This window comes from Salmo salar, chromosome ssa12, assembly GCF_905237065.1.
Source record: "Salmo salar chromosome ssa12, Ssal_v3.1, whole genome shotgun sequence".
Lineage (NCBI taxonomy): Eukaryota > Metazoa > Chordata > Actinopteri > Salmoniformes > Salmonidae > Salmo > Salmo salar.
Genome location: NC_059453.1, coordinates 51,548,822 through 51,567,132, shown reverse-complemented (window position 1 = coordinate 51,567,132; position 18,311 = coordinate 51,548,822). Strand labels below are relative to the sequence as shown.

The 18,311-nt window shown below is 42.1% G+C and overlaps 1 protein-coding gene across 1 annotated transcript in view; it reads left to right on the top strand.

Moving 5' to 3' along the window:
• Nucleotides 1-11,940: 11,940 nt before the first annotated feature.
• The window catches only part of LOC106565182 (NACHT, LRR and PYD domains-containing protein 12-like), a 29,023-nt gene continuing 22,652 nt past the window's right edge, over nucleotides 11,941-18,311 (top strand). Inside the window, 3 exon segments of the mRNA XM_045692118.1 lie at nucleotides 11,941-12,186; nucleotides 13,237-13,352; nucleotides 13,526-13,749. Coding sequence (XP_045548074.1) covers nucleotides 13,246-13,352; nucleotides 13,526-13,749 — 331 coding nt within the window. The 5' untranslated portion in view covers nucleotides 11,941-12,186; nucleotides 13,237-13,245.

Sequence of the window (18,311 nt, the reverse complement as noted above, 5' to 3'; positions counted from 1 at the left end):
CACCCATTCTTCTCTGAAGATCAAGATATGTTCAATTGGGTTCAAGTCCAGGCTCTGGCTGGGCCACTCAAGGACATTCACAGACTTGTCCCGAAACCACTCTTGCGTTGTCTTGGCTGTGTGCTTAGGGTCGTTGTCCTGAAAGAAGGTGAACCTTCGCCCCAGTCTGAGGTCCTGAGTGCTCTGGAACAGGTTTTCATCAAGGATCTCTGTACTTTGCTCCGTTCATCTTTCCCTCGATCCTGATTAGTCTCCCAGTCCCTGCCACTGAAAAACATCCAGACACCATGATGCTGCCACCACCATGCTTCACCGCAGGGATGCTGGCAGGTTCTCTAGACGTAACACTTTGCATTCAGGCCAAATAGTTAAATCTTGGTATCATCAGAACAGAGGCTCTTGTTTTTCATGGTCTGAGAGTCTTCAGGTGCCTTTTGGCAAACTCCAAGCGGGCTGTCATGTGCCTTTTACTGAGGAGTGGCTTCTGTCTGGTGGAGTACTGCAGAGATGGTTGTACTTCTAGAAGGTTCTCCCATCTCCACAGAGGAACTCTGGACCTCCATCAGAGTGACCATCTGGTTCTTGGTCACCTCCCTGACCAAGGCTCTTCTCCCCAATTGCTCAGTTTAGCAGATGGCCAGCTCTAAGAAGAATCTTGGTGATTCCAAACTTCTTCCATTTAAGAATGATGGAGGCCACTGTGTTCTTGGGGACCTTCAACGCTGCAGAAATGTTTTGATACCCTTCCCCAAATCTGTGCCTCGACACAATCATGTCTCGGAGCCCTACGGACAATTCCTTCGACCTCACGGCTTGGTTTTTGTTCTGACATCACTATCAACTGTGGGACCTTATAAAGACAGGTGTGTGCCTTTCCAAATCATGTCCAATCAATTGAATTTACCACAGGTGGACTCCAATCAAGTTATAGAAACATCTCAAGGATGATCAATGGAAACAGGATGCACCTGAGCTCAATTTCTAGTCTCATAGCAAAGGGTCTGAATACTTACGTAAATAAGGTATTTCTGTTTTCTAAAATCTAAAAACCTGTTTTTGCTTTGTCATTATGGGGTACTGTGCGTAGATTGATCAGTAGAAAAATTATTTGATCAATTTTAGAATAAGGCTGTAACATAACAAAATGTGGAAAAGTGGAAAGGGGTATACCTAGTCAGTTGTACAACTGAATGTATTCAACTGAAATGTGTTTTTCGCATTCAATCCAACCCCTCTGAATCAGGTCAAGGGGTTTGAATACTTTCTCAATGCACTGTATATACACTACCATTCAAAAGTTTTGGTTTCACTTAGAAATGTTCTTGTTTTCCATGAAAACATACATGAAATTAGTTGCAAAATTAATAGGAAAAATAGTCAAGACGTTGACAAGGTTATAAAGGAGGTAATCTGAAGAGATTTCACCCCATGCTTCCTGAATCACCTCCCACAAGTTGGATTGGCTTGATGGGCACTTCTTACGTACCATATCATCAAGCTGCTCCCACAACAGCTCAATAGGTTTGAGATCCAGTGACTGTGCTGGCCACTCCATTATAGACAGAAAACCAGATTACTGCTTCTTCCCTAAATAGTTATTGCATAGTTTGGAGCTGTGCTTTGGGTCATTGTCCTGTTGTAGGAGGAAATTGGCTCCAATTAAGCGTCATCCACAGGGCATGGCATGGCATTGCAAAATGTAGGGATAGCCTTCCTTCTTCAAGATCCCTTTTACCCTGTACAAATCTTCCACTTTGCCACCACCAAAGCACCCCCAGACCATCACATTGCCTCGACCATGCTTGACAGATGGCGTCAAGCACTTCTCCAGCATTTTAACATTTTTTCTGCGTCTCACGAATGTTCTTCTTTGTGATCCAAACACCTCAAACTTAGATTAGTCTGTCCATAACACTTTTTTCAAATCTTCCTCTGTCCAGTGTCGGTGTTCTTTTGCCCATCTAAATATTTTATTTTTATAGGCCAGTCTGAGATATGGCTTTTTCTTTGCAACTCTGCCTAGAAGGCCAGCATCCCAGAGTAGCCTCTTCACTGTTGACGTTGAGACTGGTGTTTTGCGGGTACTATTTAATGAAGCTGCCAGTTGAGGACTTCTGAGGCATCTGTTTCTCAAACTAGACACTCTAATGTACTTGTCTTCGTGCTCAGTTGGTCACCGGGGCCTCCCACTCCTCTTTCTATTCTGGTTAGAGTCAGTTTGCGCTGTTCTGTGAAGGGAGTAGTACACAGCGTTGTACGAGATCTTCAGTTTCTTGGCAATTTATTGCATGGAATAGCCTTCATTTCTCAGAACAAGAATAGACTGACACGTTTCAGAAGAAAGGCCTTTGTTTCTGGCCATTTTGAGCCTGTAATCGAACCCACAAATGCTGATGCTCCAAATACTCAACTAGTCTAAAGAAGGCCAGTTTTTAAATCAGGATAACAGTTTTCAGCTGTGCTAACATAATTGCAAAAGGGTTTTCTAATGATCAATTAGCCTTTTAAAATTATAAACTTGGATTAGCTAACACAACGTGCCATTGAAACACAGGAGTCATGTTTGCTGATAATGGGCCTCTGTACGCCTATGTAGATATTCCATAAAAAATCTGATGTTTCCAGCTACAATAGTCATTTACAACATTAACAATGTCTACACTGTATTTCTGATCAATTTGATGTTATTTTAATGGACAAAAAACAAGGACATTTCTAAGTGACCCCAAACGTTTTAACGGTAGTGTATAACACACTGTGGCTGAGGAAAGGCACTACTCCCAATATAAGTGAACCCCAAATCAATGTAGTTCTCATCATATTTGCGCCTCTTCGATGGTCCAATGTTGACTGTTGTTCGGTGCTTTCACGGGTAAGGGGACAGTAGCTCTTCGGCTGCATCAGATTCACAACTGTCAGGGTACATGCTAGCTGGGCTAAGAACAAATGTAGAATTACTGATGCTAGCATTGGATGTGCTCGTGGAAGCAGAACAACTTGTGTCGTCGACAGGTGCAGGTGTAGTACTGCTGGTAGTAGCAGTACTACCAGTAGAGCTGGTATGTGTCTCTATTGACGCGGGGCTTACTTTTATTTAAGCATTTATCCATTTTCGAGCAAACCAAATGAGCAGCAGCTACGTTTGGCTACATATGGACCGTTAGTGGAATTCCTGTGAGAGAATAACGGTTAATGTGATTGGATGTTAATTATTTGACTAGGCTACTTGTATTTGACATTGTGTTGTTATTTCGCTGAATACTAGATGGTTTAATTTTATTTTTGGCAGTGAAACGAGGCTACTCATGCCAGAAAAAAAACTCAACCAAATGTATAGCCTTGTTGGAAAATATTAATGGACTGTTAGAATTTTTTTTGTTTATGTGAATCACATTTTTATGTGGTGTACCGCCGACGGCATTGCACGCAACCCAGTTTGGGAATACCTGCCCTATGGGAAAAATGAATGTTGGAAAAACCATTTCCCTGTTTGACCGCTAGGTTTTATGGGTATTATGACACTTCCACAGTGGGGCTCTATTAACCTACCATAACACGAGTTGTTTGGTTGGATGCTGTCTCTCGTCTCTCCCTCCCTCCTCCCTGCTCCCGTTTCACTCGCTTACAGTAACTTACGGCCCCTCACCCACCCTCTAGAGCTGCAATCCTCTCTCCCTCCTCACGTGCTTTACCAACTCTGCTTAGTAAAGTAGCTTAAAAAGTACTTTTCTGCTGCTTCCATCACTCGGATCGGACCGGGTGTGGATCCAGCCAGGTCTATACGGAACGGGTCTAGATGTCCTCGGATCCGTTTGGAACGGGTCTCTATATATTTAAAAAATGTATTTATGCATATCAGGTCCGGGTGGGAAAGCCCCAGGTCCATTTTGGAACGAGTCCAACTTTTTGGACCCGTGAAGACCTCTACACCAGACGCCTCTCCTCAAACACTGGCTTATCCTCCCTTTATTCTGACACAAAACACACATACAACCAAACATGTAAATAGGGGAACATTCCTAATAGAGTGTGTGTGTGTGTGTGTGTGTGTGTGTGTGTGTGTGTGTGTGTGCGTGCGTGCGTGTGTGTGTGTGTGTGTGTGTGTGTGTGTGTGTGTGTGTGTGTGTGTGTGTGTGTGTGTGTGTGTGTGTGTGTGTGTGTGCGTGTATGCGCGTACCTGTGTGTATTTGGGGCGGGAGCAGCAGGAGCGTCATGTTGACGGGAGAGCCCCCCTGCACTCGGGTGGCCAGGTGCCTAAACAGGAACAGGATATGACATCACACAGGGATAAATAGATGGCAGTAGAAGTGGTGCCCTGTATTGTTTGGGTTTCTCTGGTGTAGGCCAGGTTACTGTAAAAGCACTGTGAAAACTGCTTATGTAAAAGGCCATAAATAATTTTTCTTCATTGATTGATTGATTGTAAAAGTAGAAGTGATGTCTACTTACCCATCAGGTAGGAAGTAGCAGTGCCAACACTCTGCACCCCAGCTCCCTCTGACCACAAATTGACCACACATTAACTACACAACATGGTCAACACACGGTAAAATCAAACATAACCATGTCCAAGAATAATGCTGAACTGAAAAAGTTTTGTAAAGAGGAATGGTCCAAAATTCCTCTTGACCGTTGTGCAGGTCTGATCCGCAACTACAGAAAACGTTTTCTTGAGGTCATTGTTGCCAAAGGAGGTTCAACCAGTTATAAATCCAAGGGTTCACATACTTTTTCCACCCTGCACTGTGAATGTTTACACAGTGTGTTCAATAAAGACATGAAAATGTATAATTGTTTGTGTGTTATTAGTTTAAGCAGACGGTGTTTGTCTATTGTTGTGACCTAGATGAAGATCAGATCAATTTGTATGACCAATTTATGCAGAAATCCAGGTATTTCCAAAGGGTTCATATACTTTTTCTTGCCGCTGTATTTAGCAGATGTTATTGCGGGTGTTGTGAAATGCTTGTTTTCCTAGCTCCAACAGTGCAGTAGTATCTAATGATTCACAACAATACACACAAATCTAAAAGTAAAAGAATGGAATTAAGGCATTGACTAAAATACAGTAGAATAGAATACAGTATATATACATGAAATGATTAAAGCTGTATGTAAACATTATTAAAGTGACTAGTGTTCCATTATTAATGTCACTGATTCCATGTCTATGTATATAGGGTAACAGCCTCTAAGTCGCAGGGTTGAGTAACCGGGTGGTAGCCGGCTAGAGATGGCTATCTATCAGTATGATGGCCTTGAGATTGAAAAACTGTCTCTCGGTTCCAGCTTTGATGCACCTGTACTGACCTCGCCTTCTGGATGGTAGCGGGGTGAACAAGCCGTGGATCGGGTGGTTGATGTCCTTGATGATCTTTTTGGCCTTCCTGTGACACCGGGTGCTGTAGGTGTCCTGGAGGGCAGGTAGGGTGCCCCCCGGTGATGCATTTGGCAAACAGCACCACCCTCTGGAGAGCCCTGCGGTTACGTGTGGTGCAGTTGCCGTGCCAGGCGGTGATACAGCCCGACAGGATGCTCTCAATTGTGTATCTGTAAAAGTTTGTGAGGGTCTTAGGGGCCAAGACAAATTTCTTCAGCCTCCTGAGGTTGAAAAGGCACTGTTGTGCCTTCTTCACCACACTGTCTGTGTGGGTGGACCATTTCAGATTGTCAGTGATGTGAACGCCGATTAACTTGAGGCTTTTCACCTTCTCCTCTGCAGTCCCGTCGATGTGCAGAGGGGCGTGCTCCCTCTGCTGTTTCCTGAAGTCCACGATCAGCTCCTTCATTTTGTTGATGTTGAGGGAGAAGTTATTTTCCTAGCACCACTCTACCAGGGTCCTCACCTGTAGGCTGTCTGGTCATTGTTGGTTATCAGGCTTTGTACTGTTGTGTCGTCTGCAAACTTGATTGATTGAGTTGAAGGTGTGCGAGGCCACACAGTCATGGGTGAACAGGGAGTACAGGAGGGGGCTGAGCCCACACCATTGTGGGGCCCCTGTGTTGAGGATCAGCAAAGTGGAGGTGTTGTTTCCTACCTTCACCACCTGGGGGCGGCCCGTCAGGATGTCCAGGACCCAATTGCACAGGGCGGGGGTTCAGACCCAGGGCCACAAGCTTAGCCTCTCTGGGAAATTTGGGACGCTAGCGTCCCACCCGCGGGACACACTATTCAACAGCCAGTGAAATAGCAGGGCGCCAAATTCAAAACAACAAAAATCTCATAATTCAAATTTCTCAAACATACAACTATTTTATACCATTTTAAAGATTAACTTCTCGTTAATCCAACCACATTGTCCGATTTCAAAAAGGCTTTACGGCGAAAGCATAGCATTTGATTATGTTAGGACAGCGCCGAGACAAGAAAAACCACACAGCCGTTTTCCAAGCAAGGAGAGGCGTCACAAAAACCAGAAATACAGCTAAAAGGAATCACTAACCTTTGATGATCTTCATCAGATGGCACTCATAGGACGTCATGTTACACAATACATGTAAGTTTTGCTCGATAAAGTTCATATTTATATCCAAAAACCCCATTTTACATTGGCATGTAATGTTCAGAAATGTTTTGCCTCCCAAAACTTCCGGTGAATGAGCACATCAATTTACAGAAATACTCATCATAAACATTGATAAATTATTCAACTGTTATTCAAAGAATTATAGATAGACTTCTCCTTAATGCAACCGCTGTGTCAGATTTCAAAAAAACTTTACAGCGAAAGAACACTTTGCAATAATCTGAGTACAGCGCTCAGAGACGAAACCAAACCCGCCATTTGTGGAGTCAACAAAACTCAGAAATAACATTATAAATAATCACTTACCTTTGATGATCTTCATCGGAATGCACTCCCAGGAATCCCAGTTCCCCAATAAATGTTCATATGTTTCGATAAATTCCATATATATGTCCAAATACCTCCTTTTTGTTCACACGTTCGGTAGAGTACTCCAAATGCACTGTGCTCGCGCAGTTATGTTCAGATGAAAAGTCAAAAAAGTTATATTACAGTTCGTAGAAACATGTCAAATGATGTACAGAATCAACCTTTAGGATGTTTTTATCATAAATCTTCCATAATATTCCAACCGGACAATTCCTTTGTCTTCAAAAAAGAAAAGGAACACAGCTAACTCTCACGGGAGCGTGAGCTCATGTCATTTTCTCACTCATCTACTTCCAGGAGCTCTTATTCTCTCCCTATTCACAGTAGAAGCATGAAACAATGTTCTAAAGACTGTTGACATCTAGTGGAAGCCTTAGGAAGTGCAAAATGAACCCTAAGTCACTGTATACTGGATAGGGAATCACTTGAAAAACCTACAAATCTCAGATTTCCACACTTCCTGGTTGGATTTTTCTGCGGGTTTTGCCTGCCATATGAGTTATTTTATACTCACAGACATCATTCAAACAGTTTTAGATACTTCAGTGTGTTTTCTATCCAAATCTACTAATAATATGCATATCCTACCTTCTGGGCCCGAGTAGCAGGCAGTTTAATTTGGGCACGTCATTCATCCGAATGTCCGAGTACTGCCCCCTGTCACTAAAAAGTGAGCTTGGAGGGTACTATGGTGTTGAAGGCTGAGCTATAGTCAATGAACAGCATTCTTACATAGGTATTCCTCTGTCGGGACTATTTTCCAAGTTTAAAATGATAAACATTCAACATTGGCCATGATGTCAATGAAGCATGATTTGTGCCGCTCTCAAAACAACTGTTAACTCGGAACCTTGAAAACTTGACTTCAGTGAGTTCAAGACAACTGGGAAGTCGGGAATAAATGAGCTCTGACTGGGAAAATACATTTTGAACGGTCATCCAACTCGGAATTGTTGTTTTGAACGCACCATAAATCCATAGAATGCCAGACTTTGGTGACAAAATTTGCCCACAAAGGACCGCCGCGCCATCTTCCTGTTCAAGTGAGCACAGCACAACAAGTCCAAAAATGTATTGTTTGCTGCTGCATAAATTATGTAATATGCCAGGGAGATATGTACACTGTAGCTAAGAAAGTAATACTAAGTGTATGTTGTGTAGCAAGATGTTAGTTGCCCATGTGCTTCACCCTAATAATTGGTTTGATTTAACCCCCTTTATTTATCCTACAGTTCTGAGTTGGTACAGGGAGAACACTGAAAGAACGACCCATGTTCTGAATTCTGTCACTGTACATTTCAAAAGTGCAAACAAATAGTTATACTGACTACGTCCGTAGCTCGCTCATGAATGTCTTAATTGAAATTATGGATTGCCACTTATCCACTTGTCGTCCCCTTATGCCATATCTGTACATCTCAATTGTCATTAGCAACCACATTTGTTTAAGCAAGTCAGCCATGATTGAACTGTTTCGCTGCCAGACAAGGCTCAGCTGATAGCCAGGTGTAGTGGTGGTAAGATGTTGGGACAGCTTTATGTAGGCCCTAACAGATTGTCACCATTATTGTGCAATTCATTTACTGTTTAGTGTTGTGTTGTGTAATGGCTTTGCTGTCATCCCATTTTTTTTGCCCCACCAAGATCTACATGCATGTAGCCTATTTGAAATTATGCTTGCTTCTTACATTCACCTTTTCATGTTAATTTAAATACTTTTCATTCAAATTCATATGGTTTGGTTTCAATACATAAAAACCAATTAGTAGGTCCAGGTAGTCACAAAAATAGATGGGTGTTGGTTAAATTGTGATTTTATTGAATGTAGCCAATTTGGAGCGGGAGATTTTTTTCTTCCCGTGAAAGCTGAGATGTTGTTAGCAGATTGTAGAAACGGACATGGAGGCTTCATGAGCAATGGGATTTCCAACCACTCAACTCCGCTCACTTGCTCTGCTGCCTACATGCCTACCTATACCTGGCTGAACCCCTTCCATCTCTCTCTTTCTCTCTCTCTCGCTAGTTTGCTCTTTCTTTGCCGTGAAAGATGCGAGAGTTTGTGTTCTCGAAATAGACTATGGAAAATAGTTTCCCCCGTTGCAAAAATACTGAACCTTAGGAGTCGATTGCTAGTGGAATCGAAGCTTGACTCCCAGAAATGTGAGTCGACACCGGGAGTCGACGGGCAAGGAGTCGAGAAATCGATTCTTTTGGAGTCGACTCACCACCACTAATCTCACCACACCGGTATCAAACGTAACATCACTACTGTTTAAAGCTGGTGTACAAAACCGAAAGTAAAAGATGCAAACACAAAATTTAAGAACGGGACGTATAGAAATACAGCACATGGTACAGATATACGGCGTAGACTTGCTTTCAATGAGAATGACCAAACTAATTTAGTGATGGGCATTCCGGCTCTTTTCAGTGACCTCTTTTGGCTCCCAAACGGCTCTTTTAAAAAAAAAGGTATTTTTTCAAGTAAAACAGTTTGCGATAGTTTGACTATGATTGGTGTTAAAACAATTCGAATTAAACTATTAAATGAAATCATATTCTACCTTAACCACGTTGTATTTAAAAATATTTAAAAATAATGCTTTTAAAATTTGCATTTCAAGTATAACTATTTAATGTATATAAACAAAGTGCATATAAATCTAACCATTCAAAACGAATACAATCTGAACTGCATATTAGAATATTGCACCATGTCAAAGAAAAATAAATAACAATTTTTAAAACTGCAGCATCCCACAAATTGAAATAAATGTAAAAAAGAAGGATGCTATTACACAAGTGCATTTCAAGTGTAACTTTTTAAATGTATATAAACAAAGTGCATATAAATGTAACAATTCAAATCGAATACAATCTGAACAACATAATATTAGAATATTGCACCATATCAAAGAAAAATAAATAATGTGCAAAACAGCAGCATCCCACTTAAAACATTAAACTGGTCCCTCTTTTCTCTCTCTTCTTTATGCCATGTTATAACCAGTAGCACACAGCAATGCTGACCATATTTTCCTTTTATGAGAGATTTGCATTCAGAAATGCAAGCTGCCTCACTTTCGAGGGGCTGGTGCGGTTTCTTCTCTCAGTAATTATTTGTCCCGTTTTCAAGAAGACCCTCTCAGAGGGAATGAATGTGGCCACTATGCAGAGTCTCCCTGTCATGACTTTAGTAAGCCGTGGGTAGACAGAGGCCTTGTTCTTCCACCAGCTCAGAGGATCTGCAGGTCTATTTGGAGGGGCTCCTCCAAATAGGATCGGACCTCCATTATGGCATCAGCTGAGGGATTCCTTCGTGCTGCATCCCCAGTTGCTCTCTCATCAAACAGCATCCAAACAGCAGACGTTTGTGGCACTACTGCTGGTGCTTCTGCTCCCTCTTCTTCCTGTTGCCCTGGTGCCTGAGCCAGCTGACTGCTGGGGCTGTCCCTCCCTGCTGCTGAGGTTATTCTTTGAAGAGCCTCAATAATCGCTCTGGCATCACTAAAGGCTAACTTCTTAAACCTGGGGTCAAGTGCAGCGGTTTCTGATAGCACGTGATTATATTCCAGTCTGTGGAACTTTCTGTCCATTGATGAAAGAAGGGTGTCCATCAACTCTGTCACATGTCCTGTGGTAACCTCCCATTCCTCCTGGTTCAGAGCATCAACAGGTGCATTGACAATGGCCAGGGTAGAGATGATGGCATCCTTTGACTCAAGAAACCGCTTGAACATATAAAATGTTGAATTCCACCTTGTAGTGCAGTCTTGTTTATGCCTCAGCTCAGGCATCCCCATCTGGCGTTGTGTAGACTTTCGTTTTTCAGCACCTACTGTGCTCCTGTGGAAGTATTCCACAGCTGCTTTCACTTTGTCCACAGTGGGCTTCATCACCTTCAGAGCATCTCTTACAATCAGGTTGATTGTGTGGGCAAGACATGGATGACGGGGCCTTTTTAAAAAATGTTATGGCTTTGGTTATGTTAGCTGCATTGTTGCTAACACAACAGACCACTTTTCCATCTACTTGCCATTCTCTGGCCACTCTCAACAGTTCCTCTGCCAAGTTCTCTGAGGTGTGTCTGTCGCTGAACTCAAAGCAGTCCAGAAGACCGCTAGACATCGAAAAATCCTCAATGAAGTGACATGTAACTGACATGTAAGAAGTGGTTACCCTTGATGTCCAGCAGTCAGTGGTAAGGCAAACTGCAGTAGCTTTTTGGACTCTTTCCCGCACTGAAGCCTGTGTGATCTCATACAGTTGTGGAATAAGTGATTTTGAAAGGGTTTTCCTGCTTGGAATTGTGTACATTGGATTTAGACTATTGCTATAATTTCTAAAACCTGTCCTTCACATCGAAAATGGCTGGAAATCGGTGGCAATCATTTTAGCCAATGCAATATCAATTTGGCCTTGTTTTGCTACAGACATAGCCTTTGGCATAAACTGGTCCATAGAAGGCTGCGTTGCTGTGGGTCACGGAGTAGGCCAACTTGACTGAGTGGATACATCTCCACGTGTGGAGGTGCTGGCTACACCACTATCACTAGCAGGCCCGCTAGTTTCTCGAAGCTCCGCTACAGCTAGCTTCACAGTTGGGTGCACAGTTTGCACATGCCGGTGTAGGTTGTGCGTATAACCGGCTTTATATGAGATTTTGTTTTGGCAAATTCTACACTGTGCTCTAACATTGTCTACATTATTAAAATGCATCGAAATGCTACTGTGCTTCTGACTAATTTTCCAGCTGTTGTTTTCACAGCTGTCCTTCCTCTCTCTCCTCGGCTGCTAAGTGTGTGACTGAGAGTGAGTTGGCTCGGCCCTCCCTCACGCATGTTTGCTTCATTGGTTGACACTACGTGTCTGATTGACAGGAACAACAGGTGAGGCTCTTTTTTTCTGAGCAGACAGTCAGAACGAATGTGTGCGCTTGAGCATTTAGTCCTATATTATTTTATTTTTTATTTATTTATTTATTTATTCGTTCTTTGAATTAGTTAATTCTATTCATTTAAATGTTTTGATTATTCATATCTTTATTTTTTATATTTTTTATAAATAGATTCGGCTCTTCTGATATGCGAGCCGGCTCCCAATGTTCACCTACAAGAGCCGGCTCTTAGAGCCGAGTCGTTCGCGAACGACCCATCACTACAACTTTAACTCCATTTGTCGGGCCGCCCAACAACAAACAAATTGCAAGACTGTATTCAAGCAGTCGAAATGTTTATTCGTCTTCGTTGTTTAATTTCAAATATTGATTGTACAAACTGGTCACGTATTGGTGAGTTATTGTTTTTTTTTACTTAAAACTGAAGAAAAAAATCTATATAAAAGACTCACTAGGCTACCTTTTTGTTTTTGGAAAATAAGTTGTGGGCACATTCTAAAATGGCGGGTTGGACTGGAAAGTTATCTTTTGTAGAGGTTACTGGCCTTATTTTATGAAGCACGTATCGCTGATGTCGAAATAATGTAGTAATACATCAACTATGTAACGTTAAGTAGAAGTGCTCCGAAAAAAATGGAAAATGTAAAGCTGTTATCTGTCATTTCACAGACTCATTTGACCAACCTACTGACCGGTCCCTTAAAACAAAGATTGCAGTAAAAGTGCAGTAACAGCAGTCGACTGATAATTTGGACGCAGTAATCGCAGAATAACTGCAGTTATACTGCACTCTTAATGCAGTTACACTGCAAAATGACTGCAGTAAAAAAATGTGTTATTTTGGACGCAGTATTTGCTGCTAACTTAGACTCTGACTGCAATCTCTTTTCATACGGGGTACAATAACAGTTCTAGTTAACAAACTCTCTGCCAGGAAGAGATGTGAGCCATAAAAACCTCTTTCCTCAAAAAATTGCCGAAAATAGGTGAAACTAGAACATAAATAAGTAAATGTTGCATAACAACAAGCAACCCACATGACACAACCCAAAATATGTAATATCTGCCTTTTATAGCTTGTGACGTTCTTAGCATGTACATAGGTTATAGGATACACCCTGAGCAAATACCTGTCTCAGGTGAAACATTTAAGTAATATTTAACCTGACCTACAGTATTCCGTAAGATATTCAAAGATAATACAGCTCTGCATCCTATGTACTGTAACTCTCAAGAGGCGTCAACCTGACAAATGGTCAAAGGTCCGTTTTTGCACAGATAAAAAGGGATCGTTCAGATGCCCTGAAGTGAAATGTACTGGATGTCAAAACAAGCAATGCAATGTTAAGGCATCGACTAAATCAAATTGATGGCCTTGACATTACTGTGTTTGTTTTCAACTAAATCAAACTGATGGCTATGATATTACTCTGTTTGTTTCAGCTTGTCACCATGGCACACTCCCTTCCTGACCTCTTGGATGACCTGGAGCAAGATCAAAAGAGTTGCAGCAATGATCAGGTGCTAGAGCGAGAGAGGGAGAGGGAGATGAAAAGGAGGTGGGTTGTTGTACTTTGATGATACACCCACTGGAGAAGAGAATAACTGCATTTATACAAAAAATGTAAATCTCACAATACACTATAATTACCTCTGACTAACCAAAATAGAAAGAGGCACACAAACACGTGTATAATTGTCTCTCTCTCACCCCCTCTATTATTCTCTGCAGTGAGTTGAGGGCTGGTCTGGTCTGTCCAGTGTGTGAGCATGGGCTGAGAGACCCAGTCTCGTTTAACTGTGGACACAGAGTGTGCAGACAGTGCATCAGCAGCTTCAGGGACCAGCCTGGTCCATCAGGAGACCCTGCCTGTCCTCAGTGTGGAAAGAGACCCAGAACAACTCCTGAATGGAACCTACATTTGCAACAGCAATCTGTTGTTAGACAACATGAGCGTAAGACAGCTTCTTTATATCAACATTTTACTTTGTGTAAGCACATCTACAGCTAACTGACGCAAAGTACAGAATCCAAGAAAACAGGTTTGGAATAGGATCAGGTTGGGATTTTGTTTAAATTCCAGCCACTGTTGTTTTTAGTCTAAGACAGTGTTTCCCATGTCCAGGCCTTGAGTACCCCCAACAGCACACATCTTTGTTGTATTCCCAGACAAGCACACCTGATTTGGCCCCCCGAGTGGCGCAGTGGTCTAAGGCACTGCATCGCAGTGCTAGCTGTGCCACTGGAGATTCTGGGTTCGAGTCTATGCTCTGTCCTAGCCGGCCACGACCGGGAGACCCATGGGGCGGCGCACAATTGGCCCAGCGGGGAGGGTTTGGGCGGCTGGGGTGTAGTGATGGGTCGTTCGCGAACGAGCCGGCTCTTGTAGGTGAACATTGGGAGCCGTCTTGCATATCAGAAGAGCAGAATCTATTTATAAATTATTATTTTGTAAATTAGATATGAATAATCAAAAGATTTAAATGAATAGAATTAACTAATTCAAAGAACGAAAAAAGAAATAAATTAGTATAGGCCTAAATGCTCAAGCGCACACATTCGTTCTGACTGTCTGCTCAGACTAACAGTCTCACCTGTTGTTCCTGTCAATCAGACACGTAGTGTCAACCAATGAACCAAAGATGCGTGAGGGAGGGCCGAGCCAACTCACTCAGTCACACACTTAGCAGCCGAGGAGAGAGCGGAAGGACAGCTGTGAAAACAACAGCTAGAAAATGAGTTGGAAGCACAGTAGCATTTGGATGCATTTTAGTAATGTAGACAATGTTAGAGCACAGTGTAGAATTTGCCAAAACAAAATCTCATATAAAGCCGGTTCTGTGCACAACCTACACCGGCATATGCGAACTGTGCACCCAACTGTGAAGTTAGCTGTAGCGGAGCTTCGAGAAACTAGTGGCCTGCTGGTGATAGTGGTGGAGTCAGCACCTCCACACGTGGAGATGTATCCACTCAGTCAAGTAGGCCTACTTCGCGACCCACAGCAACACAGTCTTCTATGGACCAGTTTATGCCAAAGTCTATGTCTGTAGCAAAACAAGGCCAAATTGATTTTGCATTGGCTAAAATGATTGCCACCGATTTCCAGCCATTTTTGATCTTGGAGGACAGAGGTTTTAGAAATTATAGCAATAGTCTAAATCCAATGTACACAATTCCATGCAGGAAAACCCTTTCAAAATCACATCTCAGAGAACTTGGCAGACGAACTGTTGAGGGTGGCCAGAGAATGCAGGTAGATAGAAAAGTGGTCTGTTGTGTGCGCGACAATGCAGCTAACAACCAAAGCCATGAAAATGTTCAAATGGACCCATCATCCATGTCTTGCCCACACAATCAACCTGATTGTAAGAGATGCTCTGAAGGTGATGAAGCCCACTGTGGACAAAGTGAAAGCAGCTGTGGAATACTTCCACAGGACCACAGTAGGTGCTGAAAAACGAAAGTCTACACAACGCCAGATGGGGATGCCTGAGCTGAGGCCTAAACAAGATTGCACTACAAGGTGGAATTCAACATTTTATATGTTCAAGCGGTTTCTTGAGTCAAAGGATGCCATCATCTCTACCCTGGCCATTGTCAATGCACCTGTTGATGCTCTGACCCAGGAGGAATGGGAGGTTACCACAGGACATGTGACAGAGTTGATGGACACCCTATGTTCATCAATGGACAGAAAGTTCCACAGAATGGAATATAATCACGTGCTATCAGAAACCTCTACACTTGACCCCAGGTTTAAGAAGTTAGCCTTCAGTGATGCCAGAGCGATTGAGGCTCTTCAAAGAATAACCTCAGCAGCAGGGAGGGACAGCCCCAGCAGTCAGCTGGCTCAGGCACCAGGGCAACAGGAAGAAGAGGGAGCAGAAGCACCAGCAGTAGTGCCACAAACGTCTGCTGTTTGGATGCTGTTTGATGAGAGAGCAACTGGGGATGCAGCACAAAGGAATCCCTTAGCAGATGCCATAATGGCAGTCCGATCCTATTTGGAGAAGAAACTGCACCAGCCCCTCAAGTGAGGCAGCTTGCATTTCTGAATGCAAATCTCTCATAAAAGCAAAATATGGTCAGCATTGCTGTGTGCTTCTGGTTATAACATGGCAATAAAGAAGAGAGAGAAAAGAGGGACCTGTTTAATGTTTTAAGTGGGATGCTGCTGTTTTGCACATTATTTATTTTTCTTTGATATGGTGCAATATTCTAATATTATGTTGTTCAGATTGTATTAGTTTTGTATTGTTACATTTATATGCACTTTGTTTATATACATTAAAAAGTTATACTTTAAATGCAAATGTTTAATAGCATTCTATTTCGCAACAAACCAATGCATATTTAAATGCATTGTGGTTAAGGTAGAGTATGATTTCATTTAATAATTTAATTAGAATTGTTTTAACACCAATCATAGTCAAACTATCGCAAACTGTTTGACTTGAAAAAATACAAAACATTTTTTTTTAAAGAGCGGGCTCTTTTTGTTGAGCTGAGCCAAACGAGCTGCCTCACTGAAAAGAGCCGGAATGCCCGTCACTATTGGGATGCCCTTGTCCCATCACACACTAACGACTCCTGTAGCGGGCCGGGCGCAGTGCACGCTGACACGGTCGCCAGGTGTACAGCATTTCCTCCGACACATTGGTGCGGCTGGCTTCCGGGTTAAGAGGGCATTGTGTCAAGAAGCAGTGCGGTGTGGTGGCTAATTTCCGCATTACCAAATGAGGATTTACAAACACACCAGTCCGAGTTAAAACTACATCTTTAATACTTAAGATACTTTTGCAAAAGTTCTTGACCCCCAATAATGCATTCTCTCGAATGAATCATTTAATGAGGTGATTGCAGAATGGCTACAGGGATCTTTTATAGCAACGATACAGCCCCTTCAACGTACATTGACAAACCACAGATACTTAGTAACAGTTCACAAAGGTTACGTTTTGTATGACAGATATCCATAAAACACATCAGACAGTAACTGCTATGTCAACAGGATTAATGGTATAGCCCAGTATCTGGTCTCCTTAGAACTGTCCCTCCCTGGTACGGTATTGAACAGAACTATTTCATCCAATGGCATATATCAATTGTCAACTCTAGATACTCCCATCTCAAGCAAACCCCCTCTTGACCCCACTCCTGGACAGGCTCACTGGAGGGAGTGAGCCTCTAGGCCATATATTATCACAGGATAAGTGTGAGATCTAAAAGACCATGGTCCCAGACACTGCCATAAACCTCCCCACAATAAGGAAAAGGAGGGTGTGACTTGCTCACAGACATTGTGGAGACAAGTCATTGGTTCCCCAGTAATCACGCCATCCCTTCACATGGTTTAAGCATAGGTAAAGACACATTCCCATGACGACAAGTCTGACCTCTCCCCTCTCTGGGCCCCAAGTGTCTGAGCCCCAGCTAAGGTAGACATGCAACTGAAAAGACACCAGAGTCCAGTGGACACTTTCTAATGACAAGTACCTCAAATAAGCATATTATACTAATAAAACATCTTAATTATCTATGTTACCCAACTAATTCTGATTCGTCCACGACATTCCCCTCTCAAGGGACTCCGTCCCTTCTAGAGAATCAGAACAGTAACGTTACAGCGGAACCAGTGTCTAAACACAGGCTTCATCACAACAGAAAAGACAGTCATCCCTCTGTGTCCCCTCTCAATTTAAAAGAAAATCACCAGATTTAAGAACATTCATTCACATAGAACATACATATATTCTACATAAACCAAAAATCACAAAACAATAACTCATTGCATGGGGTTCCTGCACATAACATCCCAAGAAACTCAGCACTGTCTCTTATTACCATCCCCCAACATTTACTAAACACTCTAGCAATTTGTCTGGGAAGGTTAAGATACACAGTCACCTGCACGAACCCATGAAGAAAAACAAAAAATGCATACAGTTTATGAGATTCAAAGCTATATTTTCCATAGACAGTGAAAAGCACATAATGAATGCATAATGCAGTGCATGCACCAATGGAGTTTAATACAATAATCTTTAGTTATCTATCACACTCAAATGGATCAGCATAGTATGTTGGAAATGACTATTTCCATCCCAGAAACTATAATTAGCATATCTTGTTGTACAAATCCAGGTAGTGACTCGTAGTTAAAATAAAATGTATCCCCTTGGTGCCTAATGAACATGACCCAAGACACGCATCATGATTCCACTATTTATAAGGCAATGCCTATAGATCCAAATAGATTAGGATCATTTTCACTCTCCAGATCAGAGTTCACCCATGTCATTCTCCCATGGCATGCTTATAATAACCTCAACATCTTTAGTTCATAACAACAATCAAAACAATCTATCTCTAATACATGAATTTCTTCACCCATTTAGATTTTAACATATTCAACTCAAATCAATCCTTCAGTTTTAAAATTCATTCAATTTCCAAATAAAATCATAATTAGAACTCAGTTAATTATCCAACCAAAATTTCAAAATGACATTGC